The sequence below is a fragment of the Diceros bicornis genome, chromosome 18 (genome assembly GCF_020826845.1).
Source record: "Diceros bicornis minor isolate mBicDic1 chromosome 18, mDicBic1.mat.cur, whole genome shotgun sequence".
Taxonomy (NCBI): Eukaryota; Metazoa; Chordata; class Mammalia; order Perissodactyla; family Rhinocerotidae; genus Diceros; species Diceros bicornis.
The window spans coordinates 28,223,232-28,237,769 of NC_080757.1; the positions used below are offsets into that span (position 1 = coordinate 28,223,232).

A 14,538-nucleotide genomic window follows, 5' to 3' on the forward strand; every position below is an offset into this window, starting at 1 on the left:
TATGCAGATTACATATTAAGATTCAATAGTGAATTGATCAAGGACAGAGAGTACAAAGGAATGTTAGCTAAATTTTCTCAAATGAGGAATAGGCATCTAAGAAGCTTCGAATAACTACTAAAACAGTATTGGAAATATGCCTGAAAAGCACGAAAACACATACTTGAGGTGCATGCATAAGGTTCATCTCAAGCAACCGCGTCTGTAAAGGACCTTCAGATGGACGATTATTCTTCAGGGCATCAAGCAAGAACGCAGTACACTGCTGAATTAAATTGTATTCCATAAAGACATCGACAATCTACAAAAAAAAGATTTAAAGGAAATTGTTTTAAGATGTTTAAAAATTGCTTTATGATATTGACAGTATGTAAATGAAAAGAAATTAAACATTATCTTTCTTTACATATAAAAAAATTGCCAGACCAAATCCCAGATTTAAAGAATACTATTTGGACAACATAATTTCACAATTTAGGAATAAATTTTTGTTTTCTGGAGTTACTTTTTGTTCTGGTAAAAACCACCACAAAATATTTTAAAATACTATTTAATAGCAAAATACAATCAAATCAATAGATTTAAAATTTTGATTAACTAATTAAAATATACAAAAGCATAAATATGAAGGAGTCTGTGACTCTGACTTCATACATGCATCTCTTCCTTCTCCCCACACCCAGTGGCAGCAACTAACCTTTGTGTTTTATTATTCCCATATATTTTTCTTATTTTTAATACATATACATCTCTAAACAAGACAGTGTTTGTTTTGCATGTTTTAAAACTGTATATAGATGGTATCTTATTGTCCCTTCTTCTGCAACTTGCTTTTATTGGTAAGACACTTGAGGTTTATCCACGTAGATAGACATAGCTCTAATTTCTACAAATTAAAAAGTTAACCCATTCTTCTCTAAAGTTGTGTCAACTCAGATCCCCCCTACCCCATTCTCTATCTAAATCAACTTCTACAGAATACATTTTAATGCCTCTACCTGTGTGATATCAGCAAGAGGTTCTTCATCCTGAACTAACATTTGAGCAAACTGCTGTCCTTGATCCGGACTGATACGCATGACGTTTCTCAGCAGAAAGATCCAGTCTGGAGTATATCCAACCTACAAATACACAAAAAATTTAAACCCTGCTGCAAAGTTTCATTTTTATATCATTTAAAGGCTTTTTCTACAATAGAATCTTGCTAATATACAACTATTAGTCAAAGTACAAATTCAGTTTTAACTTAAGATGCTCAATTTGACTTTGGCTTATATTAGGCAAATAGATACCTTGGTCATAACATATTTGAATGAATAGTTGTAAGTTTTTATAATTGGCTTATTTTCAATGAATGACCATTTCAAAAAGTGTATTCTACCAGGTTAAACACGTCCCTGCCCTCTTAAATTCTGATAAGCCATGCAAGAGTAACTGTTTCCATTTTTGAAAAAGTGTAATTCTAAATGTGAGAGCTAAGATAGGGTTTTTATACTTTTCCAAGCAACTCAAAATTTAAGGAAATTCACTATTAAAGTTATTGAGAATTACTATAGGCTAATTGCCCTCTTAATGTTTTAATGAATTTACACTGAGAATTTGGTTCATTGAACTCACTTTTTTAGCATATAAAACAATCTTCTGCACTTGACCTGTTTCTGCAAAGCACTGAATGACTTTATTTGGGACGTTAGCTCTTAGGTACACACTAAGTGCCAGTGTAGGGTCCACAGATTTCACAAGGTCACCCAGTTCTTCAGAACATTCCAGCTGTCCAAAGGAAAAAGAGATTGTTTAGTAATCCATGAGCTGTTTTATAAATGAGCAGTTGATACTACTTCTACTATAAATAAAAATTAATATGATAGGCACTCAATTACTCAACTTTCCCAGAATATATTATAAATATGCAGGGGTTGTGGTTAGTAAAGACTCTTGATCTTGTATTCATAGCAATGTCTCATTAGACTTCTCCACAAATCCTATTTAAAAATAAAAACCAGTCCATCAAGACTTCACACTTATAGATATTATCAACTACCTTATTAGGAATAACAGTACTAAAAAGCAGAATCTTGTACTTCTAACTACTAAGAATAATATTCAGATATCAGACCCACATGGTCCCAATTTTTCAAAAATAATACAACTTTTAATGTAATGTTATCAAATGAAAATTTATATTTAAGGAGCCAGATGAGGCTTACCTTAAGGATCGTTATTAAAATTAGGGTATAATCTGTATGTCTGAAGGATCTAAGCTCTAGTATCTTCTTGACTTTTGGATTTAAGGTTGTAAAGAAGGACACTAATTTCACACAGGTCATAGGTGGTATACAAGCATCCACCCTCCTCGCTACTATTCAACCTGCCTTAGTGAGCTGCCCAATCTGGAACGCAGCTTCCCTAAAAGAGTTTTGCTTTATATACTAGAGTTGATTTTCTTCTTTTAATCGTTATGTCAGAGAATAGCCCTTATCACTGATATTCAGTACCAAGAAGTAAGAAATTCTATCTGAGTTTATACCTCTGAACTGAACATGCCAATGGAGAGTTGACCAGTGTCCCTTTTATCATTAATGGATTCCATATGACCATTCATAAAAAAAAGGTAACGACACCCAAAAAGCTTTCACACTGTTACACAGGTCAACTCAGTTACCTTAGCTATTCCCATCCTCCCTTATCTTAAACACTAGATGGTCTCAAATACTCGCTAGTGTGGCTAGTAACTATTCTTCAGCAGAGACTCTTGTCCAAGCATTCCAACTCTGAAGTACTATTCTCCAGCATCCTATAAAATTGCCAGAAGCTGGGTCAAGAAATAAGGACTTAGAATTAGTAATGTAAAAATATTACCAATATACACTAAAGCTGAAAGGTATAACAACATTAAAAGTTATTCACTACTCAGAGTGCTTTAAACAGTACCACCTCAGTTCTTGACAGCGACATAAGGCATGGCAATTCAATATTGCCACTTTGTGCAGAAAGGCTTTTTACAGTGGTATGAAAGGAATAATAACACTAATAGACTGTTTAAATTTGTTAGTTACCTTACAAATAAAAGCAACATTTTCCATAATGTGTTCTAGAAAACATAGTACCATTTATTAGATGCTCTGTGTAAAAAGAAATTAGTAAGTACTGAGAGACTATAAAAGGCGTAGAGAAATCCCACAGTAAAGAAAGCTGGTTAACAACATTTTTTAAAGGTTCATATTTACATAAATTTCAAGAAACTGAGTTAAATACCTTTCCATGTAATGCCCATTAACACTCTGTGAAATCACTTTGGGAATCTTTATCACTGCTAATTAGACAGTCCTGCTGTCTTATTGACATATCTATGATCCAACATTTTATATAACACGTTTCCCTTGCATACTCAAACATGGTTACTAACAGCAAATACCACAATTTTGATGATACTTGGGAAGTTCTAAAAGAAAAGATATGATCTTTGTATGGTTGAAACTACTGTGCATGTCAAGTGTGGGATGTGGAAGACAGGAAAATATTCTTATGTTCAAATGAATGTTATGTTGACAAATATGAATGCGTACTGAAGTAACTGCCTCACACTAAGCTTTTCCTAAAGCAACAGGATAGCAATTTGCTTCCAGGTTAGTAGTTTTAACCACCAAGCAAGAATCCTGGATTCCATTTAAGAAAACTAAACAAAGATATCCTGCCTTGATATGCCATAAATATAAATATTTTGAAAAGGAAATAAGTGAATGCATCTCATGCAATGTCTGTTCTTGTTCTGTTCCTACATGCAATAAATAACGGACGGAGATGTTTTGGTGCAGCCTAGATGTTTTTAACTTGCTACCATGGTATTTAATGCAATCAAAGCAAAGGTATGCTAACAAAAGCTAACGTACCTTATCTTCTTTTAACCATTTCTCCAAAAGCTGTTTCCGCCCTTGCTGAAGTACAGGCCTACACAGTTCTAAGGATTCATATTTGTTTAGCTGGCCCTGGTCCAAAAGGATTCCAAAGTACTGAAGTAGAGGAGAAGTTTGACCTGGCTGGGCTGGGACACTCTGGAACCGACGGATGGTGTCTGGGGTACGAAGGATTCCCTTTAAGAAAATGAAATGTTAAACACTCCTTTTAAAGGTGATCCAACATCACACTAATAACTCTATGGGTCTCTTAGATCAATCTTAAACACATGATTCCATCTACTAACACTAAATTTCAAATCTTCAATATACTGAATAGTAAAGATTCAGTCAACATCTGTTACACCTCTGGTTCAATGTTAAGAGATTATTCAGAATTAGAAATATACCAACCTAATTACAATGCCAATGTATAAGAAAATAAGCATAATCATAAAGTAGTTATAGCTAGCCATTATTCCAGGTTAACATTAAGTGCCAATTTCATAATGCTGGTCAGGACGTAAAACGTTAATTCAGTCCAACATAATACAAAGGTGATGAGAATAAATTCAGCTCAATTTCAGACAACTCTTCCTACCATAATTTGAACAGGATCTGTTTAACCTTCAGCTTTTGGAATACACTTGATAGCTATCATTGATGAGGTCAAACAGTGTTACAAAGTAAATAACTAAACTTTATTACATTTATGTAATAGATCTACATATCCTTCTAACACTCTGTTTTAAAAATCTAATCAAATCTGGAGCACAGAAAAGTAATTAACCAAATCTAGAGGCACTGATAAGTAACTTATATTCTACTACAGGAAAATGTAACCTAAAAGATTAGATTATATGTGGAAAGCTGGTTCCTCTTCTAACAGTATTAGAAATAGAGCACATTAACATTAATCCAATCATGTCAACTTCATCTTCATAACTATTTACCTTTGGTGCGTTAGCAGCCACCTTTGCTGCCTCTGAGTAATTTCCCTGGGCAAAAAGAGCATTAAATTTCCGGGCAAAGAGTTCTTCAGCACCAGCTAAGTTGTTCCGTACAGCCATTCTCAGAGCCAAATCAGGATTTTGTAGGACATTGGTGATATAAGGAATTATGTTTTCTTCTTCCACACATACTGACAGAACCTACAATTTAAAGATTAATGAACAGCTGCAGTGCATTTATTTGCATATGAATGATATCAAATCTCTTTAGAGCTGACTACTACTGAGTCACAAAGGTAATGAAATTGTTACAGCTGCTTTCCTGTTGTCCAAAAATATATAAATTAAATAAAAAGGAATAAAAAAGAGGCCAGGAGAAGACTAAGGAGTACTAAAGCCATTTGGGGGTTCCTAAAATATGGCCATTCTGTAATATAAATAACTCCCTACTCCATACTGTCCAAACTCTAACTGCTTTGCTACCATTCATTCTTAATATGGTTAATATCAAAGATTAAGGCTCCCATTTAATTGAGCTCTGAAAGACAATTCCATATGGTTTATAGATTCTTGGGGAACACAATCTTGACACCCTACAGAAAATGACTCTGAAGAAGCTATGAAATCTAAGGGCTGGCCTGGAAGAAGTTTAAGGTATATTCCTTTAACTCTAGTTTTTGTTTTTGTTTTTTTACAACAACTTTTCCGTAATTTTCTTTAATTAAATTTACATTCCTAGAGACCAGATTATATACTCAACGAGGGGAGGGACGACCAAATCCTCATGCACTTAATATAATGCAAGGTATACAGTAGGTGCTTAATATATGTGGCATCAGTAAAGAGCAATTTCTAATTGCTTCTATTTGGAGAATAGTTACCCACCCTCAGTCCTCCTAAAAAGTCATTGCTATAGAATGCTGCCCTCCTTGCCTAAAAGCTGAATTACTATCAATTGCCATGGGGAAAGGGAGCCCTTCACTATGCATCCGTTCCTCTCCCCAACGCCAGAGCTGGTTATACATCGCAGCTTAAACTACTTACATTACCCACAACAGCACTTCTCAGACTATTATAATTTCTTGTCTAACTGTTTCTTAGTCACTATTCCACATAAAGGACTGTGTGGAATACTATTTAATAATTCATTTAACTGTATTATTAGCACCAGGCAGTGTTTAGCATGAAGTATATGCTTAATATTTGTTAAATAAATGAAAATGGGAAATTTCTGCCCCCAAATCAAGAAGAAACTAATACAATATGAGAACTCTATAATCAAATAGATAGAACAGGCAGGATACACTGTTATCTATTATTTCTTTTGAAGAAAATGAAGAAATTATAACCTCCAAAATTCTTTCATTTCCACAGGTCAGACCCCCATCCCCAAAGTTTAGGCTATCCTGTATCTGCAAAGTGTCCTTCTACTTCATATTAAAACTTATTTTATTTTATTTATTTATTTATTTATTTTGTGTGTGTGAGGAAGATCAGCCCTGAGCTAACACCCATGCCAATCTTCCTCCTTTTGCTGAGGAAGACTGGCTCTGAGGTAACATCTGTTGCCAATCCTCCTCCTTTTTTTTTTTTTTCCCCTTTTTCTCCCCAAAGCCGCAGTAAATAGTTGTATGTCATAGTTGCACATATTTCTAGTTGCTGTATGTGGGACGCAGCCTCAGCATGGCCGGACAAGCGGTGCGTCGGTGCACGCCCAGATCCGAACCCGGTCCGCCAGTAGCGGAGCGCGCGCACTTGACTGCTAAGCCACGGGGCCCGCCCCTACAACATATTTTAAAGGACGGAATTACTTTATAGTTATTTGCATTCCTGACCCCCACCCTTAATTTAATGCTTATCTCCTAGGAAAAATAAGAAAGAGGAACAGATCCAGTTCCAACTACACTTTGTGAAACTTCCTCCTGATCTCTACCTTAGTCTTCCCCAAACACATCCAGTTTCATCTTTATCCTACTTTTAGACTGTCCTGGCAGATTTCTAGCAACCAGTACTTAAGATCTACAGGGTACAGAGAAGGTTTCTGTATCTTCTAAAGTACTCAGCTCTACCAAGTTCAGAATTTAAGCTAGATACTGGGCCAGCCCCGTGGCTTAGCAGTTAAGTGCGTGCGCTCAGCTGCTGGCGGCCCAGGTTCGGATCCCTGGCGTGCACCGACTCACTGCTTCTCTGGTCATGCAGAGGCCGCGTCCCACATACAGCAACTAGAAGGAGGTGCAACTATGACATACAACTATCTACTGGGTCTTCGGGGAAAAATAAATAAATAAAATTAAAAAAAAAAAAAAAGAATTTAAGCTAGATACTGGCAATAATGTCATCTTGATCGCTTTGGTTTTTCAACCAACAGAAACCACACATTCATTCCTTCAGGGCATATGTCCAACTGTAGTTGGCTTTGATCAAAAGAGTAGAGAAAATCCCTGAGGCCTAACGTTACTTTAAATACCCATCTCCTTACTCAAAGCATCTGGCATAGAAATTTGTGGGGGAAGGGCAGCGGAATAATCAATAAGTTCCCAGAATCAGACTTAAGAGTATCAAATATGTATGGTGAAATTATTCAAGATAGTTCAGTTTAAGCCGTATCTTACAGTAGGGAAATAAAAAGGTCTCTGGCTTGACAACTTCATTGATTATTAAATTATCACTAATCTAGTTCACCAAAAGGCCAATTTATTCTTGATTTTTCCAAGAGAGACACATAAAACTGAATAAATGAAAGCTGCTGAATTTTTAAAGTTGCTTTTGTGCCAGATACCAACTGATATAGAAATACAATTAAACAAAGAAAAACCCCTTTCCTAATGAAGAATAGAGACTGAAGCAGTTTAGCAAGCAATTGTAATTCATCGTGGTTAAGCGTTATGGGGAGGGCTACCTAAGTTCTAGGGGCATAAAGCAGAAGCACCTAACCAGGTGTGGAGCTGAGGTAGGGGACGGAGAGGTAGGGAAAGACTCCCTTTCCCCTAGAGTATTTGCCTCTTCACATACATACTATTTTCTGGAAATTAACAGAACAAAGGAGGAAAAAACCTATCTACCTCCTTTGCTTACTATTTGGGAAATATACTAATTTAGAGGAAAACTAGTAAAAGGCAAGACCAATAACAGTATTGTTGTTGAAATTTTAACTACTTTTTAGAAAATAAGATAGCTTGGGTTGAAAAACACTAAAATACTAAGAAAATACAGAAAAAAGATCACTTGTTAGGTGGTGTGAAGAGGTCAAATGCGACAAATTCAGAACAGCTAATATTTTCCCTATCTAATTGGGTAACTTTCGAGGTACCCCACAATAGCTACTGTAACGTATCACCTTCCAACATTAAAGAGTTAAGAAAAGAGACATAGGAAGAATTCTTTTCCTTGTCATTGATAATCTTAGAGATCACAGGAAGAAAACTCCTATAAAAAGTATACGGTCTGTCAAATGTGACCCTAATAGTTTCTTTGCATGAAGAGTCACTTCTTTTGATAATAAAGACACATATACACAATCCTAGGTGGCTATATGCCAAACAGTTTCTCTCTCTGAAACAGCATTAAAGAGAGACTTTGTATCATATGCTTCTGTATTTTTAGGTATATATTATTTTGACATCCAAAGTTACTATTTAGTTTTTGGAAAAAAATCTAATGGTAATAAGTGTTATTTTATTTTATTGCTTAATTTAAGTTTCAAGGTTTCCTTACTTGTCCCTTTCTGTTTACTCCAATTATTCCAGCTGTGGCTTCATGAGGTGCAGTAACAAAGATTGTTTCTCCACTGATTCTATTCATGTAGATGCAGGTACCAGTCTCAAGATCATACAGGTGGATATAACCATACTTAGTAATCAAGAATACTACATCATGTTTTTCACTGATCTGTATAAAGAAAATCAACACTTCAGTAAAATAATTAATCTACAAACAGAAAATTTAGTCCAATTTCATTTTAGAGATGGTGAAATTCTAGACCTTTGACAAAAGGCTTATATGAAAAATTAAAAGCTAGTATTTATGGTTTCCTCATTTTTACAGCATATTTAAATATGGGCTATCCCAAGCTCTTACAAAAAACACAAGAATATAAATAAAATGGATAAGACAAAAGAGAAAACATAATTTTGAACTTAGGATAACCCATTTTATGTATTACATGCAAGAGTATTACTTCACAAAGTTTCACTAATAAAATTATTTTTAAATAAAGGGTATTCTTTTAAGGACCACTTAAATTATATCGACTGTGAGTAGGAGCTTTGGATTTTAAGAGGAGAGATTTAAAAAGTCCATCTGTTTTGTTTAAAATACCTGCATTGCAACAGGAAAGTCATTTTGTGCTTCTGGAGGAAAGAAAACATCCACTGCCTTCTTTGGAAAGGGCTGGTTCCCTGTAGGTGGTGTGCCAACTTCAATGATATGTAACTGTTCAAAAGAAAATAAAACTTATATAAACCTAGATCTTTTAGCAATTGATCATAGCAGATTTATTTGTAGCCCCAAGCTATAAACAACCAAAATGTCCTACGATAGGTGAATATTAAATTATGGTATAACCATACCATGGAATACTCTCACAGACGCTATGCTGAGTGAAAAAAATACCGTCCGTCTCAAAAAGTCACATACCATATGATTCTATTTATACAGCATTCTTGAAGTGACAAAATTACAGAAATGGAGAGTAAATTAGTGGTTGTCAGGGGTTAGAGATGCCGGGGAAGAGGGGAGTGGGTGTGACTATAAAGGGTTAACATGAGGGAAATCTTTGTGGTGAAGGAATAGTATGTATCTTTAATCTACTCACGACAAAATGACAGAATTATACAATTGTACCAATGTCAATTTCTAGTTTTTCTACTGTACTATAGCTATATAAGATGTAATCACCATTGGGGGAAACTAGGTAAAGGACACAGGTGATCTCTCTGTACTGTCTTTACAGCTTCCTATGAATGTGTATTATCTCAAGATAAAAACTTTAAAAAGTCTCTTGAATAGCTAAAATAATCACACCTCAATCTACCTTAAATTAAGGACACAGAATAGTAATACACTATCCACAAAGGTGGTTTCTCATGGCCTTCAATTAGAATTTAGTATTTCCAAATAGAAACCTAACTTAAGTTGTTAAAGTCTTCTATGCCTGTACACATCTACTCTTACAGAGATGGACAGTATACATCTAAGCTCAGTTGTCTCTCTAATCTCATTTTGGTTTAAAACGTCTGATGCTGCAGATCAGCTAGGCAAGAGAAAATAAATAACTTCAATGAAAAAGTATTATATATTTTGCTTAGTCATGTTAGGAATGGACTCAGACAAAAAATAATTCAGTTTGTAAGCTATAAACCATATGACAGCTATAGGGTCTCATCCTTAATTAAGATGACTAGCCATAATGAAAAAATTGTCTTCCTTCAAAAGCCACGGCAGATGACAAGAGATCAAGTACAGTGTATCAAATAGGCTCAAGAACCTATAAACAGGTTTTCAGATACCATAAAAATGATACTGAAGTTTTTTTTTCCAGTAGGACTTTTCAAAAAATGTCTCAGCCTTATGTCTTACGGATATCTAATTTCTAAAACCTATGTGTCTTTTTGTTTAAATTCCATCAATTCAGATCTAAATATCAGTGTTTTCCCTCCTTGTCATATTGAGGTTGGTAGGATTATTCCTTAGTTCAAGGATTCTTACTCTGAAATTTCAGGCAGAATTTTAAGTCCCTGTGAATGTTTCCTCCCTGCCGAGAGGCTATAGATGATCATATTTTAAGCAATCTCTATCTTAATTTTTTTAACTACTTACCACGGAAAAATATTAAGACTTCAGAGACTCTACTCTGGTAGTGAGAACAGTATCAAACTGAGTTCCCAGGAGCAGCAGTGCTAACTGTGGCATCCAGCAGTGCAGTCACAGTAGCAACGGAGTCCTCAGAGTTCTGTGGCAGGGCTTTTGGCTGGGGCCCTGGCTACTGCCCATTCTCCCTTATTCCTCTTCATTTTCCAAGTTTGGTTCTAAACCTTCCTAACTACTGTCAACTATCCATTATCTTTTTACTAAATTTTTATGCTCTAATCAACCAGACCTTGTTTCTGTTGTCTGTAACTAAGAACACTAACATACAAAGTACTTCCATTTGTCCAAGTGATTCCAGTGTACAGCCAGGTTGAGAAGCTCTGATTAAGGCAATGGTCCACATTCTATCTGTATCAAGTCACCTAGGGTATTTAAAATGCAGATTATGGGCTCCACTTACTGAATCAGATTCTCTAGATGTAAGGCACACTAATGTACATTTTAGCAACCCTAATGAATCTTATACACAGTAAAGTTGAAAAACATTAAGGCCTTTGGTAAAGGCAATCTAAATAAAGTCTTACTATAGCTTAAATAGCTGATACAAAAAGTTGTTAAAAAACGTTATTCATTTTAGACAAGTATCACAAGAAAACATTATTCATTTTAGACAAGTACCACTAGAAGTAAAATTTAAACAAAGTCACCACAAACCTGAACGCTAAAAACAAATTAACAAGGGAGAAGACTATTTCGAAATTAGATGACTAATTAATAGCAGAAAGACAAAGAAGAGTTCTCACTAAAATAATTTCCAAAGCCAAAACTTACCTTCCCTCCAGCTTGACCCCGTACTGCAAAACAAAATAACGTTGATTCTTCTGCATTTCCTTCCATCTTAAACTGTGCGAAGCTAGCTGCATGTCCTTCAATGGGCTGAGACACTTTCCTATCTACAGAATATAACTGCATAGCTCCAACCACACGGTTTTGCTACAAAGGATCAAAGAGAAAAAGTCTGGGGACCCAATGAACCAATAACTCCCAGATTAATCAACCAATGAAATAATTAAAATGCTTTATTCATCTCTAGCAGGATTTATAATTCCTTGTTATTTAGTCTCTCAAAGTACATTTGATACTTTTTAATTTAAAATTTGGCTCCAAACATTATCTAAATGAATGTTTAAAATGAGCCTCATATACACCCATCTCTTTACACTGTCTTAAAAAAAAATTAGGAGTTTTCTTACTCCTTTTATCAGAAAGATTTACTCATTCTGCAGTTAATATCCATAATAAATTCCAAACCATTCATACAGGAACTCAATATCCATTCAACCTGCAAGTAAAACTTAAAAACACTTGGAAAGAATACAACCAAACTATATGTCAGGATAAAGGCATTAAGCCAGCAACCCTTATTTCTTAAAAAAGAAAAAAGAAAGTCTTCCAAAATAAGTCAGATTCAACAGGACTGAATATAGAACACCTAATTTCAAAATGTGCTGCTGTGCATCCTGGGCACATTAGTTCTCTAGACCTTTTCTTCAATAAAAACTATAAAAATGTTACCTGTGCAGATATGCCAGTCAGAAGTAACCACTTTTGCTTTGCATCTGTACGATAATTGATAATCTGGCACCCTGCAAGGCTAGAATGGCGATCAAACATTTTCACTGGCTGAGACTCTCCTTCCATACTCCAATGATAAACTGCATTATCCGTAACAAGAGCAACCGTATTCAAAGAGATCCATTTCCAGAAGGTGACATCATCAGTCATGGTATGGGCCTTCATTTTACTTTTCATTTCAATGTTAAATATCTGAAGAGTTTTCCCAGCTAAAAACAAAATTAAGAATTTGAATCACTAATAAAGCAAAGTTCAGGATAAATTAATATCTAGCTAGACTAGCTCTGTAACTTCCAAACAAAATGGTTCTATCATGAGACTAATAAACAACTATAGCAGTCACATTGATAGAGCAGCAACCATTGAACAGATAGCTGCGACTCGGCAATCTACATCTACATCTGAAGCAAAAACTATATTACCTCTAATAAAAGACATTTTAAACAGAGAGTAGAACTTCCACAGAATTCTAAACCTCAACTAAAAAGGAGTCTAAAGAACAGTTTGCTTAATGATGGAAAACAAGGTTGTAACCTTCATACTCGTAATTAAGTATGTTTACATACAAACTAAGTTAGTTGTAGGTACACAGAACAAGGCAAATCTGATACAAAGACATGGGGAAAATGTCTACTTTTTAAAAGGCAGTCATCCCCCTCATCCAATTAAATCTTATGTTAACTGCTTTTCGGAAGAGGATCTACTTTAACTTTGCCTTGTACGAATCGATTTGTTTTAAATTAATAGAGATCAAAGCTCACAGCTATCACTAGGCTATCAAGATTAGTCCTTAGCACATAAGAGAAGTGCATGCTACATTTAATTGGTTTAAGATACAAAGGGAAAGGTAGAGGTGCTGGAGGAAAGGAGAGGGAGACAAAGGAGGACAGTTTCAGATGCTGTTAATACACTGGAGATAAGAACAAAGTTCAAGCTTCATCCAACTAAGACAGCAAACATTTAGTAAAAGAAGGATGAGATTTGCCTTGAGTGTTAAAGAGTTCACTGAGTCAGATGCAAAGGCTTGTACTTGTAATTTGAAATTCATCACAGTCGGAAAAGTGATTTGTTTTAAATTAATAGAGATCAAAGCCCACAGCTATCACTAGGCTATCAAGATTTGTCCTTAGAGACTAAGAGAAACTCCATTCCTGAGCCACAGAGAATCTGGCTCCTGAAGAATAAAAATTGTAAGATAGTACTGGGGGGAAGAGGGGACGGATGGGACGGGACACAAAACATACAGCTTTATACCGTGACCCTTCTTACCACATGTGTAAAAACTTCTTCCATAAAACAAGAATGTTATTCCCATCCCACACAATATGTAAACCACAACCAAACTTGAACAATTGTGAGAGTTACAGTCCTGTTTATAAAAAGAAGCCAAGGGGTTTAAAACTGGCTTCAGACGGAAACACTACTGGGGAATGACTTATTTTCCTCTGTTGCCTTTCCCAACCCCCAGATAATTAGACTTTTATTCTTTTTTACATGAAAGAGTTTGGAGTATATGTATTTGGGGTGGTTTGGGGAGGAGGGCAAGGGATGACAGCTTAACTCCATAGTGTAGACATAGAGGCACAAATCTATATTGCTACTATACAATGCTCTGACAATCTTTTCAATGTATTCTTTTTATAGAACAGGACAATAACTAATACAATCTAATTTAAGATAACTCACCATCTGCACACATAAGAAAGCATTAAGAAATGTGATAAGATAACAATAACATTAAAAATAGAAAAGAATTTTGAGAAAATTAAAATGATGGCCTTTTAAGAGAGGTGTAAGTTGCTAAGCAGTTTAATTTAAATTCTTTGAGGCTGAAGGGAGCTTAATACCTTAAAGTATAAAATATACTGTCTAATGGAAGCAAAAAGCTCACTGCCAGAAAGCATGTGGTCCTAGGTGAAAGCTGGACCATCTTTCCTTGCGATGAGATCAACTCCTATCTTGGACATGTAATAGTGACTTATTTGTTTGAACATGCTTGTCCTCTCCTCCTCCTTTTAATCTCCAACCAGTATAACTACTAAATACAAAGTTTAAATCATGTAAAGAAAAGTCTGTTTAAAAACTTCAGCACTTCTAACAACTCACTCGCAAATTTATCAAGAAATTACTAGGCACCTGAACTCTTCCTCCTATCAAGAAGAAAAACAACAAAGCAAAAAATAGGCAATTAAATGCTTTTTTCAGTTGGGGTAGGTGACAAACTGGCTGACTCTAAAATAGGCATTTAAGGA

General features: G+C 35.2%; 1 protein-coding gene across 2 annotated transcripts in view; it reads right to left on the minus strand.

The window, feature by feature from the left end:
* The window catches only part of CLTC (clathrin heavy chain), a 65,451-nt gene that overhangs the window by 27,957 nt on the left and 22,956 nt on the right, over window positions 1-14,538 (minus strand). For both annotated transcript variants that reach the window (XM_058560512.1, XM_058560513.1), the window contains exons 3-11: window positions 12,227-12,495; window positions 11,483-11,644; window positions 9,161-9,274; window positions 8,558-8,731; window positions 4,847-5,044; window positions 3,891-4,091; window positions 1,618-1,770; window positions 999-1,121; window positions 164-301 (exon numbers count right to left, since the gene is read on the minus strand). In XM_058560512.1, coding sequence (XP_058416495.1) covers window positions 164-301; window positions 999-1,121; window positions 1,618-1,770; window positions 3,891-4,091; window positions 4,847-5,044; window positions 8,558-8,731; window positions 9,161-9,274; window positions 11,483-11,644; window positions 12,227-12,495 — 1,532 coding nt within the window. The remainder of the gene's footprint in view (window positions 1-163; window positions 302-998; window positions 1,122-1,617; window positions 1,771-3,890; window positions 4,092-4,846; window positions 5,045-8,557; window positions 8,732-9,160; window positions 9,275-11,482; window positions 11,645-12,226; window positions 12,496-14,538) is intronic.